At 50.1% G+C, this 19,952-nt stretch overlaps 1 protein-coding gene and 1 long non-coding RNA gene across 2 annotated transcripts in view; one reads left to right on the forward strand and one right to left on the reverse strand.

Annotated features, from left to right (window-relative positions):
• The window catches only part of LOC142292147 (serine/threonine-protein kinase Nek5-like), a 56,410-nt gene that overhangs the window by 11,835 nt on the left and 24,623 nt on the right, over positions 1-19,952 (reverse strand). The window contains exons 4-9 of the mRNA XM_075337303.1: positions 11,423-11,506; positions 11,260-11,330; positions 7,768-7,854; positions 7,497-7,551; positions 5,166-5,366; positions 4,646-4,742 (exon numbers count right to left, since the gene is read on the reverse strand). Coding sequence (XP_075193418.1) covers positions 4,646-4,742; positions 5,166-5,366; positions 7,497-7,551; positions 7,768-7,854; positions 11,260-11,330; positions 11,423-11,506 — 595 coding nt within the window. The remainder of the gene's footprint in view (positions 1-4,645; positions 4,743-5,165; positions 5,367-7,496; positions 7,552-7,767; positions 7,855-11,259; positions 11,331-11,422; positions 11,507-19,952) is intronic.
• Positions 2,473-7,937, forward strand: LOC142292150 (uncharacterized). The gene is made up of 3 exons (XR_012750586.1): positions 2,473-4,007; positions 5,202-5,461; positions 7,783-7,937. It is a non-coding gene; the product is annotated as an uncharacterized LOC142292150 (long non-coding RNA).

Below are 19,952 nucleotides of genomic sequence, written 5' to 3' on the forward strand. Positions count from 1 at the left end.
CCGGGCCAGGGTTGGAGCCCTGGTGCCACTGGCTAGGAGGCAGACGGTGGTCTCCATCAGCAGGAGAAGGGAAGAAGGCTCGGTGGAACCGAGGTGGACCGGGACAGGGTTGTAGCCCGCCGTTACCGACACGGGGAACCGACCCGGAAACCGTAGCACAGAAGGGGGGTACTCGGACCCTGAAGCCAGAAACCGGAATCAAGCGGACTGGTTAACCGATTGAGGCCAGGATTATAGGTCCTGTCCCACCCAAAGTCCCTCATAGAAGACAACAGCCCACCGATTAGGGATAAGAGGTCACCGCCAAGGCCCATAGATCCCGCGGGCCAGCGTCTGCGGGCATGGCTCCTTAGGCCACATCCAGCCGGGAGCGGACTCCTGAAGTTCCAGACTCAGGCAGTCCACCTTACACAAAAGTGCAGGAGGAAGATAGAGACCACCAGCCGGGTGGGGGACCAGAATGCAGCCGGCTGCAGGCACCGACCACCATCACCTTGGTTTACCAGAGACTCGTGTGTTTTACTAATAGTGAGTACACCAGCACCCCTCGCTATTCCCCTGCACCAACCCAACGGGTCCCGGGGCCACCATCCCTGCCCATGGAGGGGTTAACAACTTGCTGCACAACATCTCCCCCGGGTGTCTTGCAACAGCAGCGGTGGTGTCCCACCTCACCACACACCGTGGGTGGCGTCACTAACTTACTATGGCCTAGCCCGTACATCTACGTCCCCATTTATTTTCAGCGTGCCCGTGAGGCCCCCGGGTCCGGAAGTCCTCGAGCCACCTCCCCTGTAGGCCCGGACCCGAGCAGCGTCGGCTGCTGGCGCGGGGCGGCACACCCCCGGATAAGAAGGCTGCAGGAATGGTAAGCACACACACGCGGGATCTCAAGGAGCTGACGGTGACGTTGCTCATTTAAATCCACGGTATCATGCCCACAGGGACGTGATACCACGTAAAGCATGCAAACGCCCACGGGGCGATGCGACACCCAGGGGACTAGACCCTCAATCAAATGTTTTATTTTTACATTCATAATTATTATTACAACACATGGATGGGTAGGAAGGGGTTACTAGGCCACACATCACCAAGCTCAGATGGACGAACCTGTTGTTAAAATAGCAGCCGGTTCTCCAAACCGGCAAGAAACAGCTCTGGTAATCCGGTTCCCTGTATTCATTTGTGTTAGTGTCTTTAAGACACACACCACACTTCCGGGTTCAGTGGAGCCTGTGTGCTCCCTGACCCAGCGTGCAGCGACACGCTGATGCTGCAGAGGTCACGGCAGTGTGAGGAGGTAGCTCCTCCTACTGCCGTCTGTCAGCGTCAGTGTGCAGGGTGCCACGGAAGAGGACAGAAGACAGAGATGCCGCCGGTGCTTGGAGCAGGTAAGCACTCAGTGAGCCGAAGATGCAGGGAGAGGGGCCGCATAAGATGGAAGCTATATGGGGCGGAGGAGCCGCATAAAGATGGGAGCTATATGGGGAGAGGAGGCCACATAAGATGGGAGCTATATGGGGAGAGGAGGCCACATAAAGATGGGAGCTATATGGGGAGAGGAGGCCACATAAGATGGGAGCTATATGGGAAAAGGAGCACATGGGATAAGAGCTGCTGGGAAAAGAAGCCATAATGGGATCTGCAGAGGAAAGAGGCCATAATGGGATGGGATCTTCAGGGGAAAGGGGCCATTATGGGATGGGATCTGCAGGGGAAAGAGACCACATGGGATGAGATCTGTATCGGGAAGGTTGTCCGTTCCCATTCTAGCAGGGCTCCTTTAGTAATAATTTTTAAAAATTGTAGAAAAACCATTTAATACAATATGACTGACAGTGACTGGAACAACTGGTGCTGGACAGGAGAGTGAAGGTAGAGGAGGGGAAGAAGGGATAAACAGATTTTACTTTAAATTACTTGTACTTTTTGGTTGAGGAAAGTGCATGTAAATGGGTGTAGCTAACAAAATGGGTGTAGTTAACAAAATGGGTGTAGTTACTGAATGGGTGTGGTTTTCAACTGGGCGGGGTTTACAGAGAACCTGTTGTTAAAAATTTGAATCCCGCTCCTGACCATGCTTGTAAGTCAGAACGCATATTGTACGTGACAGGTTCCCTTTAAGCCCCATGATCCAGCCGTTAAATCAGTTTGTGTGACGGTTGGCTTCCCTGCTGCTCGATAGCCGATGATGGACTGATGGCTGACAGCCGGTTAGGAAACTCTGGTCACTCGATTTTGCCCTGAAAAAATGGATTGGTGTCCTTCAAATGTACAACTAGTTCCACAAAATCGAGCCGTCACATGGATTTGTCAGCAAGAAAATAGCAAAGTTACAGCTCTTGGAAGAAGGGGATAAACAAGTAAACTCGCAAAAACAAAAAATTGCTCAGACATTAAGGGGTTTAATAAAAACCTCCACAAATCAATTCTTTTCAGCAATGACCAGTGCTCTGGTAAGTTTTCTATCATTTCTTGCCAGTCCAGCTAGCCATTAGTCATACACTATAGGATTGCCAGTCATGGGTAGCAGCCATTTTCCCATATTACAGCCCCGTCGCCATGTTGAGGTTTATGACCTCACAGCAGCGTTGTCCACGAGTCGTGGAATACTCAGCGAGGTCGGTCAGTGTGCGGCAAGCAGCGGTAGAGAGAAGAGCCAAGCACTAACCAGAGCGAGATTTATCAGAGTTTTTTACTTTTTATATTTTATTTTTCTTAATTTCTTTTTTGTGAGGAGAGTTTTCTACCATCCACACACACACTTCTGTGTGTGGAGGGGGAGGCAGCCCGATGGCTGCCCCAGTAGCTGGAGGAAAGATCCAACCGAGAAGACATCTCCCACATGCCAGGAGACCCCCTTACAGCCAGAAGCCTGAACACCATCAAAGGCAAACTGGCATTACTGGGTATCTGATGGCAGCACTTAATCATATCAGGCCTTTTATTCAATGCCTGTTCGACCCATCAGAACAGGAAACAGGCCGATATGCGAGACTGAAAAGTCCCCCACCGTGTCCTCCACCACCCGAAACAGGACGATATGCGAGACTGAAAAGTCCACCACCGTGTCCTCCACCACCTGAAACAGGCCGATATGCGAGACTGAAAAGTCCCCCACCGTGTCCTCCACCACCCGAAAGTCCACAACCTGCAGCAAACATCAGCGCAGAGCAGGGGCCTGTAAAGAAACGCCAGAAAACCACCAACACATCAGGTGAGGTACAGACAACAGCTCCATTACCCCGCAGCATATTCTCCTGTGTGATGCCAGCTTACTATCAAATACTTAAAGTCTGCAGGATGCCTTACTCCTATCCACCACCTATAAAGGTGACTGCTAAACCATACTACGATCCACTACCTCACATGCCACTCAGCTATCCTGCTAGACAGAACTTTCAAGCCATGCTGAGATTACGGGAAGATGGACATCGAACCTGCTTGAGTGGAGATAAGGGCAACGTTTCAAGTATCGGAGACATCATTTGCCCTGGAAGAAAATTCCACGTCCCACCATCATTTAGTCGGAGGCCACTTTAGTGGTGAGTGACTTGCAGCGTGCCCATACCTTCTGCACAGCTGCTTCTCTGGACTGATTTTCCGGTTTTGACCTTGGCTTTCACAATGGATTATGTTTTCGTACTGCCGCCTGCCCCGACCTCTGCTTGTTTCCGACTACTCATCCGCCTGCTGATTTTGTACCTTGTTTTCGCTGCCTGCACTGGCAGAGCCCCAGTTAAAACATCCCTGAAAAAATCCCCCTTTCTAATGATCCTGCGTTGCCAGACCACCATTCCCTTTGCTAGGAGGATGTGAAGAAGAGTAGCACCAGTTCTGCACAAATAGCATGGAAAGCAGAAATGATAAAGGACCACTATGGGACAGAAAAGAGTCCCAGCCTCAACGACACACCAAAAAGAGATTTAAGCATAAACCTATGGAGGAACAACCCATGCGGTGCCCAAAACTGGAGACTGGACCATCCAGGATTTCTGCAGAAGGTATTTCCCTCTGAATCTCCCTTAAGACTATTCCCCCTCAAATGCATTAGATTAGTGTTTGTGTCTGACAACTTAGGCAGCCACCGATCACTGGTACAGGGGTCTTGAGTCAGCCACATCACTGCTTCGGGGGGGGGGTTAAATAGAGCATTGGCAGATGCCCTCGCATCAGAAGCGATACGCAAGTGTGACTCTACCCTTAGGCTATGTGCGCACGCTGCGTTTTTTTGACACTGCATTTTTGGCCGCTAAAAACGCACAAAAACGCGCAAAAAAGCACCAGTAAAAATGCATGCGTTTTTACCGTGTTTTGGTGCATTTTTGGCTGCGTTTTTCTGCATTTTTCCAATGCATTGCAAGGGGGAAAAATGCAGAAAAACGCAGGAAAGAATTGACATATCCATTTTTTTTTTTTTTAGCTCAAAGACGCAGCTTAATAAAAAAGTTGTGTGCGGACAGCAAAAATGAAAACTCAGAGACTTTGCTGGGGAAGAAAAGTCATGCAGTTTTGAGCCCAAAAATGCACCCAAAAAACGCACAAAAACGCCGCGAAAAACGCACTGTGCGCACATAGCCTTAGGGAAAGCAGCGTGTCCCACTAGTCCTGTCCATTTCCATATAGAACTGTGCATTGTTACCTGCTGCGTGCTTCGGTGTTACTGGCCCATGGGCTTGTCTCTTTGGGGAAGGCTTCTTTTGGTGTAGCACAGTATGGCTAAACTCCTCTTCTATTAACTAGAAACCAACAAACCAATGGTTGAAACATTAGGAAAGGCGAAAATCACAAACTACTGAGAGGCAAAACCTAAAGGGCAGGTACAGGATTAAAAAACCTGACTGCTGTCCTAGAAACAGCGCCACCCCTGTCTACAGGTTGAGTCTGGTATTGCAGGTTAGCCTTACTGAAAGTGATGGCCTCAGCTGAAATACCACAACCTATAGACAGGTGTGGCGCTGTTTCATGGTAGAAAGCAGCATTGTTTGGTTTTTTTATTCTTGTACAGCCCTTTTTAGAAAATATTTTATTTCTGAATTACATTTTTATAGCAGAAAAAGTTTTGTTACATTAAGTTAAATTAAAAAAAATTCTTCTTTGAGCAAGTAAAGTTTTTTTATTGTGTAAATAAGGTAAATGTCTTTTCTTTAATTATTACCTACCTTTGGACTCAAAAAATTGTGTATACGTCTTTCTAGAAAAGGCTTCTTCAATATGGAGGTGACAGACGGCCGGTCCCGTGGGGATATTTTAAAGAGCTGAGAGATTAATGTCCTCAGATCATACGAATACTTGGAAGAAAGCGGCTCGTACCGACCCCGGCAGATTTTCAACACCAGTTGCTTTAAGTTGCCAGCTTCAAACTATAAAATATAAAATCGTGTCATTTATATCACCTTTCATATAATGCCACCCCTCTGTAACGCGGAGGCCTCCTCATGTTCTCCTAAATTACAAGGTATAGACATCTTTTTTTTTACTTAAAGTATGTATTTTGGTTTAAAAAAAACACTTTTGCAATTGTGTTTCATTAAAAATGTTGTATACTTTGACTCCTATAGCCTTTGTGTCGCTATGTCTACTTCTGGCTGCAGAAAGAGCTAACTGAGAATCTGTCAGTGAGCCTGTTCAGACAGTAGAGTTTGTAACTCTTATACTTGCCTTTTTTGAACTCCTCTCAGCTAATATATAACCACAGAGTGTATCAAATGTATCAAAACTGAGCTGAACATACACAGTTGAGAGGAGCTTAGAAGTAACTGACTAATGCCGCTTTCACATTGCATTTTCACCTATGTTCACTGCTCCCGTGGGAGCTTCCGTCCAAACCCCCCTTTCCCCACCACCCGCAAAACATGTTTCGGACGCATATGCCAACGGGGCCATTGACTATAATGGAGCAGACGGAGTTGGCGTGTGCTCTGTCTTGCACCATTTTCGGGAGTATAGGCTTTCTGCAGGTGGACACCCAGACGTAGTCTACTAGCACAGGAGGAGGGTGAAAGGAGGGACAGGAGGAGCAGAATAGGATGCCCATCGGACTGGACCGGACAATTTATATACAGGGTGGAGATTTTATAAAGATACTAGCTGTAGTACCCGGCGTTGTCCGGGATAGTAACTGCCTCTCTGTCTCTCTCCCAGTCTGTCTGTCTGTCTCTGACTGTCTGTCTCTCTCTTTCTGTCTGTCACTGTGTGTTTGTCTCTCTGTCTGTCTCTTTCCCCGTCTGTCTCTCTGTCTGTCTCTTTTCCCGTCTGTCTCTGTGTGTGTCTCTGTCTTTATCTATGTCTATCTCTCTGTCTGTCTCTTTCTATCTCTGTCTGTCTGTGTCTCTGTCTCTCTATCTCCATGTCTATCTCTCTCTCTAGCTCGGTGTCTGTCTGTCTCTCTCCCCATCTGTCTCTTTCCCCATCTGTCTCTTTCTCCGTCCGTCAGTCTCCTTCTCCGTAGGTCTGTTTCTTTCTCCGTCGGTCTGTTTCTTTCTCCGTCGGTCTGTTTCTTTCTCCGTCGGTCTGTTTCTTTCTCCGTCGGTCTGTTTCTTTCTCCGTCGGTCTGTCTCTTTCTCCGTCGGTCTGTCTCTTTCTCCATCGGTCTGTGTCTTTCTCCATCGGTCTGTGTCTTTCCCCATCGGTCTGTCTCTTTCCCCATCAGTTGGTCTCTTTCCCCATCTGTCTCTTTCCCCGTCTGTCTCTTTCCCAGTCTGTCTCTTTTTGGAAAGTAACTGTAAAGCGCGGGGTTAAATTTTCCAGTCAAAACATAGTCTGTGAAGTTCCCTGAGTCACAGGAGGTGTGTGTGTATTTCGTGATTGTAAATTCAACGATGCGGATTCCTTTAGCGGACATACACACGGACATACACACACATACACATACACACACACACACACACACATACACACAGCTTTATATATTAGATTTGTGGGGTCTACAGGAGGGGAGTCACGGGGTAACGTGCAACTTCAAGGAATGCGGCACAGGTGCTGCTTAAGGTGCTGGTTTTAGTTTAGAATGCCAAAATCTGGTGACAGGTTCCCTTTAATGATTGTGGAATAACACCAGAGAATGCAGAAAAAAGAGAAGAAATATTACCGTACATGCTCAGACTGCACATGGAGTAACATACGAACAGCAGTCGTCCTACTCTCCTGGATGAAAATCGGTCCAGTTTTGCATACGTTAGCGTAACTCCAGCCTAAGGCAACCGGCAGCATTGTGATGCTATTAACCTGCAGATTAACCCTATATCTGCAGGTTAATATGGTTTATGGACATGACAAGTTCCATTTTGCACTTTTTGTAGATAATTTAAATCTGACACATTGTGGCCAACGTGCCATAGAGAATTGAATCTAAGGAGGCTGATAGCGTAGGATATAGGTGTTTATATTCTTGGATTTTTTTTTTTTGTTCAGTAAAGTTTTTTGTATTATTTTATTTATTCATGCTTTGCCTGTGCCCAATACAATATTTGCACTGTAAAATAATTAATCACTGGATGTTTAAGGGTACAAAGTTCATACAGCACACATCCGAGAGACCAGATATCCCTGACACGAAAAAAGGGCAACATTATATTCAGTTATTGCTATATAAAAAAAAAAATAAAAATAAATAAATATATATATATATATATATATATATATATATATATATATACAGTATATATTATATTTGTATTTGATTGTTCCCCATGATGTATGAGTATGCGGAGCATTGTTTACTTAATAAATCATGTCCACAGTCTTCTATATAGTAATCCTCACGTTTTATTGTTGTAGGGTCGGTTTTCGCAGATTTCTGGAGAGAGGTAGTATGGCGTCCCCACACACGTCCGTGCCAGCTCCATGGTGCTATGATGGAAACAACAGGAAGAAAAGGATCAAAACCACAAAAAAAATATCCTCAAAATGGAAAAATAAAAATGTTATTTTAATGTTCTTTTTGTAGTTATTTTTATTTATTAATCACCACAAATTCTAAATTTCTATGTGATTTTTTTATTGTTTCATTAATTGTATCCATGTAGAAATGTTTCATGGGTTACAATATTTTTTAAAGAGAAATTGCACAGCACAAAATGCTGTATAATATATATGCATCATGTTATGGCGCAGGAAGAGATGAACAGATTAATATGTAGGTTTGTAGGAAAAGATTCATTATACCGTGTTTCCCCGAAAATAAGACACTGTCTTAAGGCCGCTTTACACGCAACGACATCGCTAACGAGATGTTGTTGGGGTCACGGAATTCGTGACGCACATCTGGCCTCGTTAGCAACGTCGTTGCGTGTGAAACGCAGGAACGACCGCTAACGATCAAAAGTACTCACCATATCGTTAATTGTTGACACGCCGTTCTACTCACAAATATCGTTGCTGCTGCAGGTACGATGTTGTTCGTTGTTCCTGCGGCAGCACACATCGCTGTGTATGACACCGTAGGAACGAGGAACATCACCGTCCCTGCGGCCGCCGGCAATGAGGAAGGAAGGAGGTGGGCAGAATGTTACGCCCGCTCATCTCCGCCCTTCCACTTCAATTGGGCGGCCGCTTAGTGATGCCGCACGGACCTCCCCTCAGAAAGGAGGCGGTTCGGCGACAACAGCGACCTCGCTAGGCAGGTAAGTTCGTGTGACGGCTGTTAGCGATGTTGTGCGCCACGGGCAGCGATTTGCCCGTGACGCACAACCGACGGAGGCGGTTGCTTTCACCAGCGACATCGCTAGCGATGTCGCTGTGTGTAAAATGGCCTTTATATTATTTTTTGCTCCGAAAAATACGCTAGGGCTTATTTTCGGGGTAGGGCTTATTTCTGGGGAAACATAGGCTGGAGTAACTTTACTCCCTAAAAAAGGCAGACACCCCCCCCCCAGGAGAATCATACTTACCAGACCCCGGACATCTGCATCGCTCCCAGGTCCTCCTTCATTCCACAGTGGGAACTCCCAGCAGGCCCTTTTGTGCTCCACAGAGATCCTCCTCTGCTTCCGGCCAGCACTCACTCATACACACACATATATCAGATCACAGAAACATCAAACATACACACACATACAGAAATATCCGGTGGTACTGTCCTGCTCTGGGGACCTGGGAGGCAAGGACCTGCGGTAGAAAGCGTGAAGGACCTTCAGTGGAACGTATCGACGCGTTCTACTGCAGGTCTTCAATCCATTTCACTGCGTTCCAGGTCCCCAGAGCAGTACGGTAACACTCGGTGTGTGAGGACGTTCCAGTGCAGGTCCTCGATGCGTTACACTGCAGGTCCTCCATGTGTTCCACTGCCTCTCAGATCCCCAGAGCAGTATGTAGCGCCCCTGAGGCTTTGGTCGCTACAGGCTACTGCATCTCATTTTGGGCGCAGTATCCATCCCGGGTATGGGGAGGTTAATGTCTGGTATGTCTCTTACACCACACAGTTAGAGAATGAGTCAGCGGTTTCCTTACATAACACATACAGCAGGTGCTCTCCACTAATTAGGCTGAAGGTGATCACCATAACAACGGGACTTCCCCAGCTTGGTGATTCATCTGGTGGAAGGGGGAAGCACTGGTAAAGTACATGAGCAGGGAGAGAATGATCTCAGAACGTCTGGGACACAGAAGAACACGGTCGCCCGGATGGCGTGCTTCAGAGCTCCTCGGGTAGAATCGGCCAGACCGGGGGCAGGCTGGAGACCTCAAGAGGAAAGGAGCCCGGTACCGGTATATCTCGTGGGACATAGGAGTTTAACGGTCGCTGAGGAGATACTGAGTCAGGGCCGGTGCTACTACAGGGTGCAGAGCCCTAGGGCTAGCTATACTTCACGTTGGCAACCAAATCTGCAGGACGTGAGGATTCCATGTCTTCCTGACCACTACTCACATAGCTCGAGGCACAGTGATACATACAGTCCGGGGTCTAGATCCAGTTGGATTCCACGGTGAGGATCCGCTTCACCTGCAACAGAGCTGGAACACTTAAACAACCAAGGGGTTCCCCAAAGTGCATCATGCCACGGGGACCAACACAACGCACACGGAGCAAGGGTCCACAGACTGCCATACCGGACATACCTTTAACCTGCCCGAGATCTATTGTAGCCCATCATGGCAAAGACCAATACCTGGGGTGTGGCTTTGAACCAGTAAGTAAAGACCTGAAACCCGTACCTATTGACTTTTGACTCTGATTGCCATCGCCTTGCACTCTGGCGCTTCCAGGGACTGCCACCCCCGCCATCCTCCCGGGGCCCGGTCTGCCTGTGGGGAGCGATACAATCTCGGCTGCACCCAACATCTGCCCTGGTGAGAGACCCTGCAGCGGCAGCCGCCTACCTGGCCGCATACCACAGATAGCGTCACAACTGACATTCCTATTCACCTCATACCCCACTATCTCCTGTACGTCTTGGGGTCACAAAACCGGGTCAGTCCAGCCCGTGATGACGCAGAGTATCTGCACCCCTGGCCCGGCGATGTGTCAGGTGAAAACCCCTTGACCTCGGGGTGTTACAAGTATGGTATCACTGAGTGTGTCTGTGCATTCCACCGCAGTTCCTCGATGCATTCCACCGCAGGTCCACACGTTCCAAAGCCTCTCATTCGGGGGTGTCTGCTTTCTTTAATGAAGTGTCCTGCAGTATTTGTTGTCTCTTTTAGCTCCATGGACACTTTATTATTGACCACAACTAGGGTTTATTTCCGGGGTAGGGTTTATTTTTCGGCTTAATCCAAACAGGACAAAAATTCTTGCTAGGGTTTATTTTCAGGGAAACACGGTAACTTGTTTTTAATTGATGGAAATTGCTACTTATTCTGGGTTTAGGATTCAAGTAGGAGGTTCTAATAATTGACAGTTATCTCTATAGGCACAATCCTATTAAAGTATAGGGCTGCAAAAATCAACTGATAGACAAGATGCAAAGCCAAAGGTGATGTTTTTTGCTAATTTTGCTGTCTATAACTAATGTAGGTTACAAGAAGTAGGTGACAAATTGATGGTCAATGGTCAGCCATGTTTATTTCTATCTGTAACCATGAAGACAAGTAGGTGAACATGAGAGCTGAATATGCAAAACTGTAGAATATATTTTATCAAGTCTTTTTCAAAGATTTAAAATATATTAGATCAAAACACAATTGGCTACAAAGGAGGACATATTGTGTAAGGATGACTGATGCCTTTCCACGTAATTCAGCCCGTACCCCCCACACATACACATGCAGGCTTGGTTGGGCTGATTTTGCGCTAATGTGTATTGGTGCTCTTACTTGTTCAGCATCCTTGCTACACCAAAGTCTCCCAGTTTGGCCAATGTTCCATTATTAGTTAGAAAGATGTTCTGCAAATTAAAAGTAAAGTGATAAATGGCTAGATAGCTTCCTCCACATTATTATCAGTGGCAGCTCCTGAATAATTACATATGACTTGTACCTGTGCCTTTATATCACGGTGGAGTACTTTGCGGTCATGGATGTGTTTCAGACCAAGAGAAATCTGCACAAACAAGTTAAGGATCTGTAATGACAAAGCGATTAAGTCTAATAACGTATATATATCTTTATCGCTTCATTGGGGGACACAGAGACCATGGGTTGTATGCTGCTGCCACTAGGAGGCGACACTAAGCAAAACAAGGAAAACTCCTCCTATGCAGTATACACCCACCAACTGGCAATCATTCCTCAGTTTAAGCTTAGTGTCCATAGGAGGTGGACACACTTGGGGCTGCTCCCAGCCCCTCAGGTTTGTATTTTTAATTTTTCCCTTTTTTCGTTTCAGACACAGCTCGTCGGGCGACAGGTTGTAATAGCTCACCCTGCTCTCCCCCCTAGAGACCGGTCGCACAGAAGTGGGGTCCATCCGCCACTTCCGTTGTCCTCCGTGTCTGTCTGGCAGGACCCTACCCCCCTAACACTCTCAAGACTGTTTGGGGGGCATCCGCACAGAGGGACAGGCGGATGGTCCTTGCCCCCCTCCCCCTGTACGCTCGCCCTCCACAGCCGGCCTGATCAGGGAGGGGAGACGAAAAATTACCAGAAGATACCCGTCTCCCTACGTATTTTCCAGGAGGCCAGGATCAAGCCATGATCAGGAGGACTTTCAGCCATCGGGACAGGTACCCATCCCTTGTCCCGGGTCATGGGGGGCTCCTTTTAATTAAAATAAAATAAAAAAAAAAGGGGGGAAAAGAAGGGATTAGGATCCATAGCATAGCTTACCCCTGGTCATCCCCCCCCCTCCAGACAGGCTCTGCCTCCGCTCTTGTCCTCGGCGCCGTTCTCCGGCTCCCCCTGCGGCCTCATTCCAAAATTTAGCCCCCGGCTTCTTTCCAGGCCTAGCTCCCGTCCGGCCACGCCCCCTCCCGGCCGGCCTATCGCGCGGGTCCTTCCTTCCCAGCAGGCCCGCCCGCTCTAGCAACCATTCCCTGCAGGCCTCTGCGCGCTCTTTCTGTCCACTCACGGCTCTTCTTATACTTAACCAATCCCTGCTCCCTGCAGCGCGCCGTTTTTTCGCGCTTCTTTCCTGCGCCTCCCCCAGCCCGGACACCCTCAGCAGCGCCATTACAGCCTGCGATCCCTCTGGGCAGCGGCAGCGTTCCGGTGCAGCTTCCCACATAGTAACCTGCATCTCTCCGGAGCCCCCACCTCTGCTCCCTCAGCCTGCAGCTTCAGACAGGACACAGCGCCAGCTTCAGACAGCAGCACCAGCACACACAGGACGCCAGAGTCTGGGTAAGCTCTGCCACTGGGAGGCAGCTCCTTCCCCAGTCCCCATCCTCCTGGCATCCTCTGCTCTGTTTCTTCTCTCTCTCTCTCTCCCTGCTGTCCCATGTCCAGCACAAGAGCGACCCGCTCTCAGCCACAGGCCATAGTACTTCACTTCGCCTGCACCTCTTGTCTAAAAAGGTTTCCCTCAAGGCAGTCCTCCCCATCTGCCTAGCCTGTAGCACCCCTAGCATGACTACTACGGAGCCCCCCACCGCCCGTAACGAGGACTCGGCCCCCATGCCTGGGTGGGCCTCAGCTCTCTCTCAGTCCGTGGACAACCTAACTAAGGTATCTCAAACCTTAGCCTCGGCCATAGAGCGTCTGCCCGCCTCCACCTCTGGAGTCCCCCCGGTGACCCAGAGCGAGTCTGAGCCCGCAGCGCCACCAGCCCGGCAGGGCAGAACACACAGGAGGTCTAGGAAGCGGTCCTTCTCGGGGTCATCCTCCAGCCCCCCTAGCCCCTCTATGGCCTCCAGAGCAATACGCTCTCCATCTCCTACCTCATCTGCGGCAGCCCCAGATTCGGACCAGGACCCTGATTCTGACTCCGATCTGGACTCTGAACATATCTCCAAGCTGACCAGTATGATGGACAGTCTGGTCATTGCTGTCAATCAGACCCTAGAGGTGAAGGATGTAGATCCGGCTCCTACCAGTCAATCGGTTCCTTTCAAAAGGGCCAAGAAACTGCCAAGAAGCTTTGGCAACCACAGGGAGTTTGAGGATGTTTTCTGTAGACAGTGGGAACATCCCGACAAGCGTTTCCAGAGGCGCAAGTGGGCACAGGTCCTTTATCCCTTTCCACCGGAACTTCTTCAGAAGTGGTCAGTGGCCCCTTCAGTGGATCCTCCGATCTCCCGACGTTCGTCCAGCACCACCTTGCCGCTGTCTGATGGCGCCTCCCTTAAGGATCCTCGGATAGGACCATAGAATCCTTAGCCAGGTCGGCCTTTGAAGCCTCCGGCTCCGCCATCACTCCAGCCTTTGCATCCACCTGGGTCTCCAAGGCTGTCTCCGCCTGGGCAAAGCTCCTTCGGCGTGGTATCCTGGCTGATGCTCCCAGCCCCGAGCTGGCAGATCTGGCAGATCAGATCGCACATGCCGGAAAGTATCTAGTTGCTGCGTCCCTCGACTCTGCTACTTCCGCAGCCCTGGCAGCCGGCAACATTACTGCAATCCGCAGAGCCTTGTGGCTTAAAGCGTGGAACGCGGACTCAGCATCCAAAAAGTCTCTCACCAGTCTTCCCTTTTTTTGGTGCCAGACTCTTCGGAGAAAAGCTGGACAAGATCATCTCTGAGGCTACGGGGGCAAGAGTACCTTCCTTCCCCAACGGAGGATCCCCCGTGCCCCTCCCAGACGGCGGGCTTTTCCCTTTCGCCCCTTTCGTCAATCTTCTACCAACACCAACACACGTCGGGAGTGGTCCCCAGCACGTCAGGAGAGACGGAAACCCTCCTTTAAGGCAACACCCCACTGGCAATCCTGGCGTTCCCGTGGCCAGCAGTCCAAGCCCTCCAGCTCCAGATCCAACAGATTCTCCTCCGCATGACTGGGCTCCCGTCCCCGGATCCTTATCCAGGGTCGGCGGTCGTCTCCGCATGTTCAGAAGCGCGTGGCTTTCCGTGATAGACGACGCCTGGGTCCGAGACGTCGTCTCTCACGGCTACAAGATAGAGTTTTCTTCCCATACTCGCGCTTCGTCAAGTCCAAACCCCCCAAGGATCCCTCCCTCACCAAGGGCTTCTTCGCAGCCATCCAGTCCATGCGAGACTCTGGGGTCATCACCCCCGTACCCCCTCAAGACAGATTCCGGGGTTTTTATTCAAACCTCTTCGTTGTCCCGAAGAAGAATGGCACAGTCCGTCCCATTCTGCATCTCAAGCGCCTCAACAGGGAGTTCCTTTGTTCGGTGGACATCCAGGACGCCTATCTCCACATCCCGATCTTTCCGGCTCATCAGAGATTCTTACGCTTCGTGGTTCAGGAGCAACACTTTCAGTTCACAGCTCTCCCATTCGGGCTCTCGACAGCTCCCAGAGTCTTCACCAAGGTGATGGCAACTGTCATGGCTATTCTTCGGACCCGGGGAATTCTAGCCATCCCGTACCTGGACGACATTTTGATCAAGGCTCCCTCGATGTTGGAGTGCCGTGACAGTCTCAACATCAATCTGGATACTCTAACCCGTCTCGGCTGGTTGATCAACAGACCAAAGTCATCTCTGATCCCGGCTCAACGCATCTCATTCCTCGGCATGATCTTCGATACCACGCAGGCGAGGGTTCTTCTGCCCAAGGACAAGCTCTCAGCTATCCTCAGGGGGATTTGGAAGCTCCAACGCGCACCCCGTTGCTCTCTTCGGTACTGCATGAGCATTCTCGGGAAGATGGTGGCGTCAATGGAAGCGGTGCCCTACAGTCAATTCCATACTCGCCCTCTTCAGGGTCTCCTTCTAGCAACATGGGACAAGTCTCTTCACTCCTTGGATCGGCCAATTGCGCTCCCTCCTCGAGTCAGAGAGTCATTTGAATGGTGGAAACGCTCTCCCCTCACCCTCCAAGGGAGATCATTTCTTCCCCTTCGATGGAAGGTCATCACGACAGACGCCAGCCAGCTAGGCTGGGGTGCCACATTCCAGGACCTCACAGTTCAGGGTCGCTGGACCGAGCCGGAAACCAAGCTTCCCATCAACATCTTGGAACTCAGGTCAGTTCGCCTAGCTCTCTTTCATTGGAAGTCCCTGCTTCGCGGACACCCAGTTTGGGTACAGTCCGACAATGCGACCACTGTGGCCTACATAAACCATCAGGGCGGAACACGCAGCAGAGCGGCGATGAGGGAGGTATCTCAAATCCTCGACTGGGCCGAACAGAACATCCCAGCGATCTCGGCGGTCCACATCCCGGGTGTGGACAATTGGGCCGCCGACTTGCTCAGCTGAGAAGGACTCGATGCGGGAGAGTGGTCCCTCAATCCCAGAATCTTCCAGCAGATCTGTTCCAGGTGGGGGACCCCCGACGTGGATCTCCTGGCCTCCAGGTGGAATCACAAGGTGCCCCAATTCGTCTCCAGAGCAAGAGACCCGCTGTCGCTCGCAACGGACGCCCTAGCGATCCCCTGGTCGCAGTTCTCTCTGCCGTACCTCTTTCTTCCGCTTCCGCTTATCCCCAAGCTAGTCAAGAAGATCAAAGCGGAAGGAGTTCCGGTGATTCTCGTGGCCCCATCGCCCGTGGTACGCAGAGCTCGTGCACCTTCTCGCCGAAGTTCCGTGGAGACTTCCAGACGTCCCGGACCTTCTCACTCAGGGACCTTTTCTTCACCAGAATTCACAGTCGCTCAATTTAACGGCATGGCTGTTGAAGCCGCAGTACTAACTTCCTCGGAATTCTCAGAAAGGGTCGTCCAGACAATGATCAAAGCACGGAAGCCCTCCTCTTCCTGTATCTATCACTGTACGTGGAAGGCCTATTTCCGCTGGTGCGAAGCTAACCAGGTCACAGCCATGACCTTCTCCTTGCTAGTTCTGTTGTCCTTCCTGCAGTCTGGTCTGAATGCTGGGTTAGCACTCAGCTCTCTCAAGGGTCTGCTCTTTCCATTCTCTTTCAAAACAGGATTGCCTCTCGCTCACAGGTTCGCACATTCATTCAGGGGTCTGCTCGTTCGGTGCCCCCCGTTCAGCCTCCGGTGGAGCCCTGGGACCTCAACCTCGTTCTGTCTGTTCTCCAGCATTCCCCCTTCGAACCTATTCAGGAGGTGTCTCTAACGTTCCTCTCTTGGAAGGTCGCCTTCTTAGTTGCCATCACGTCAATCAGGCGGGTATCTGAACTAGCGGCGCTTTCCTGCCGCTCTCCATATCTTGTCTTCCACCAGGATAAGGTAGTCCTCCGTCCGGTACCATCCTTTCTGCCCAAGGTGGTCTCCTCTTTCCATCTTAACGAGGACATTGTTCTTCCCTCCTTTTGCCCGAACCCTTCGCACCCTCGTGAGGTTCTTCTCCACAAGCTGGACTTGGTCAGAGCTCTCCGCCTGTACATTTCCAGGACGTCTCAATTCAGACGGTCGGATTCCCTCTTTGTGCTTCCGTCCGGCCCGCGCAGAGGCCTACCTGCCTCCAAGTCCTCCATTGCGCGATGAATTCGCTCTGCCATGCTGGAAGCCTACCGGGTAAGAGGGAGAATGCGCCCACTCAGGATTACGGCCCATTCCACCAGGGCGGTGGGAGCCTCGTGGGCGGTCCGTCACCACGCTCCAGCGTCGCAGCTTTGCAAAGCGGCCACCTGGTCTTCGCTCCACACTTTCACAAAGTTCTACAGGGTCCACACTTTCACATCCTCCGATGCGAGCCTCGGTAGACGAGTTCTGCAGGCTGCAGTGGACCGAGGTCAGCCCTGAGAGTAACATTAGACCCACCCGTGGGACTGCTTTAGGACGTCCCATGGTCTCTGTGTCCCCCAATGAAGCGATAAAGAAAAGTAGATTTTGGGTACTCATCGTAAAATCTCTTTCTTGGAGCCTTCATTGGGGGACACAGCACCCGCCCTTGTGTTGGACATATGTTACTGTTGAATGTTGAGTTTAATGTTCACTTCTGTAAGATTGTTCGTTCTTTACTTGTTGTCTCCTATTGCTTTCTCACTAACTGAGGACTGATTGCCAGTTGGTGGGTGTATACTGCATAGGAGGAGTTTTCCTTATTTTGCTTAGTGTCGCCTCCTAGTGGCAGCAGCATACAACCCATGGTCTCTGTGTCCCCCAATGAAGGCTCCAAGAAAGAGATTTTACGGTGAGTACCCAAAATCTACTTTTATGGTCACATGGAGATTATCATAAACTTCGACGACTATCATGGCGGCATCAGGTTATCTTCAGATTACAGATTCTGACGCTCCGTCTGAAAAATTGTCCGGTGTCTGGAATTAATGCAGGCAGACTCGGGCATCGACCTGCTGCTTACTGGTTCATAGGTAGGCTAGCGAGAGTTAAGCTCTGCTAGTCTTCTTGTTAGTCTCCTTTGATCATTGATGTTGTGGAGAACCAATCACATTTGCTCCCCTCCTATTTATTCTGGCTGACTCCTTCCACCTATGCCAGTGTAGCGCCAGAATCCCCGCACTGCTCGCTCTCCACTCTACAGGGACACTAACTCACCGCCGCAGCTAGCCCACACCACTCTGCCTGGCTTCCTCGTGGTCCTGCACTTGGGTGTTCTCTGCTTCCACCTCCCGGGACCTGTGGTTACTGAACAAGTCCTCCTGGAGTGCTCTTAGGGCGTGCGTGTGCACTGCTGCCCTTCTCTTAAAGGGCCAGTGCACCATTTCCTGGAAGTGCGTCGCAACCTATCGTTGAAAGTCACTGGGTAGGCACCCTCCAACTATGGGAGGTGCCTGAACAACATTGCTAGTTAAAATTCAGTTCCCTAGCTGCTAGTTGTCTCGTCCCCCTTTCCCTGTCCGTTCCTAGCTATTGTACATCAGCTTCAGCCATCCCAGTGTTTCCTGTCTATACTAGTGACTGTGCCTGTCCATCCTGGCTGTGCTATCAGCCTCAGATGTCCCTGTGGTCCCTGTGTATACTAGAAACTCTGCCTATCTGCACCTTTGTCTGTCCTTGCCCTGGGGGTCAGCTGCCACAATCCCGGTCACTGCCCTGGGAGTGGCACCTGGCGTGTGCCCCTTGGTGGGCAGTTAGTCAAGCTTCTCTGACTAAAGGGTAAGCCCGGGTACCCCCCTGTGGTCTACTGGGTCCATTTCGGTTCGCCACCTGTTTACGGGTGTGTCACGGGTAACAGACAGTCATGCGGTTTCTGGCACTAGAAGGTTACAGCATTTGGCTGCGCAAAATGCTCTCCGACTATCTGTTGTTCCTGCTGTTAGTATTCATTGTACTAGGTAGCTTTCCTGCTGTATTTTCATCTACTCCCCTTTAGGATCCAGGGGAGCTCTCCTTCCATCCAGCTGATGATTATCAGTATTCCCCTTGTGCTTAAATACTCCCATCTTCCCTGGAATTGTGCTGTTGATATTGTTCAGTTCATTCAAGCTCTGGTTGCAAACAGGTGGCTTGTACTAATCTGTGGTATCGTTGCTGTAACTTTGCTGAACTTCTACTGTCATCTGTGGATAAGTAGTTCATGCTTGTCCCCCTTGTGTCTTCTTTAGTGTTTAGTGGGGTTGATGAAGAGCTCATCCCATCCGTTCCCTATTTAGGGCCCAGCCTTAGGTATACTTAGGGTCAGGTATCCGGCTTGGCACCTAGGTGAGGTACTCTAGGGACCAGCAGTAGGTTTAGTCAGTGGACACCATCTTCCCTTTCCCTAGACACAGGATTTCCCTTCCCTTTCACTTGGTACTTCCCCGTACCTAGAGTGCCTAGAGGATCTTACCATCTCCTACGGCAAGTGTTACAGCCAGCTATAGTTTATCTGGTGAGGTGTGGTTGTCCAGAAAGTTGTGCTTATTGCTTACCCTTGTTGTCTTTTCTAGATACTTTCCTGCTCTTGTTTTCCTCCTGAATCTCCTTTTGTTTAATCCTGTGTGTGTGCAGTGTGTCAGAGTTTTGGTTTTCCCTTATCTGACTTTACATGTGGTTAACTTAAAGGCCCCTTTACACACTGAGACTTTCTAGCGATCCCACCAGCGATTCCAACCTGGCCGGGATCGCTACAAAGTCTCTGGTGAGCTGTCAAACAGGCAAACCTGGCCAATGACGCAACAGCGATCCGGACCTGCAGAACGTCCTAGCTAGTCATTGGGGACGTAGTAAAGCAGTTTTTTGAAAGGGAAGTCGCTAACGAAGTCGCTGTAAAGTCCTTTTACACACTGAGACTTTCTAGCGATCATGCTGCACAGCGGGAAACAAAGGACCAAAGAATGGTCCTGAGAGATGTGTAGTGATCAGCAACTTCACAGCAGGGGCCAGGTCTCTGATGTGTTTCACACACTGCAATGTCGCTGGGGAGGTCGCTATAACGTCACAAAACCGGTGACGTTACAGCGATGTCGTTTGCGATGTTGCAGTGTGTAAAGGGGCCTTAACACTCCTGCCCCATGCTTCCCTGCTGGAGAGGGGGCGGGGGGTATCAGATTAGGTCTGGTCAGGAGCAGGGCTAGGAATGGGACTCGGGCATTTCTACCATTAGGAGTATCCCTGAGGTTAGGGATAACATTGGGCCCCTAATCCTCGTTATCCAACA

This window comes from Anomaloglossus baeobatrachus, chromosome 2 (assembly GCF_048569485.1).
Source record: "Anomaloglossus baeobatrachus isolate aAnoBae1 chromosome 2, aAnoBae1.hap1, whole genome shotgun sequence".
Classification (NCBI taxonomy): Eukaryota; Metazoa; Chordata; class Amphibia; order Anura; family Aromobatidae; genus Anomaloglossus; species Anomaloglossus baeobatrachus.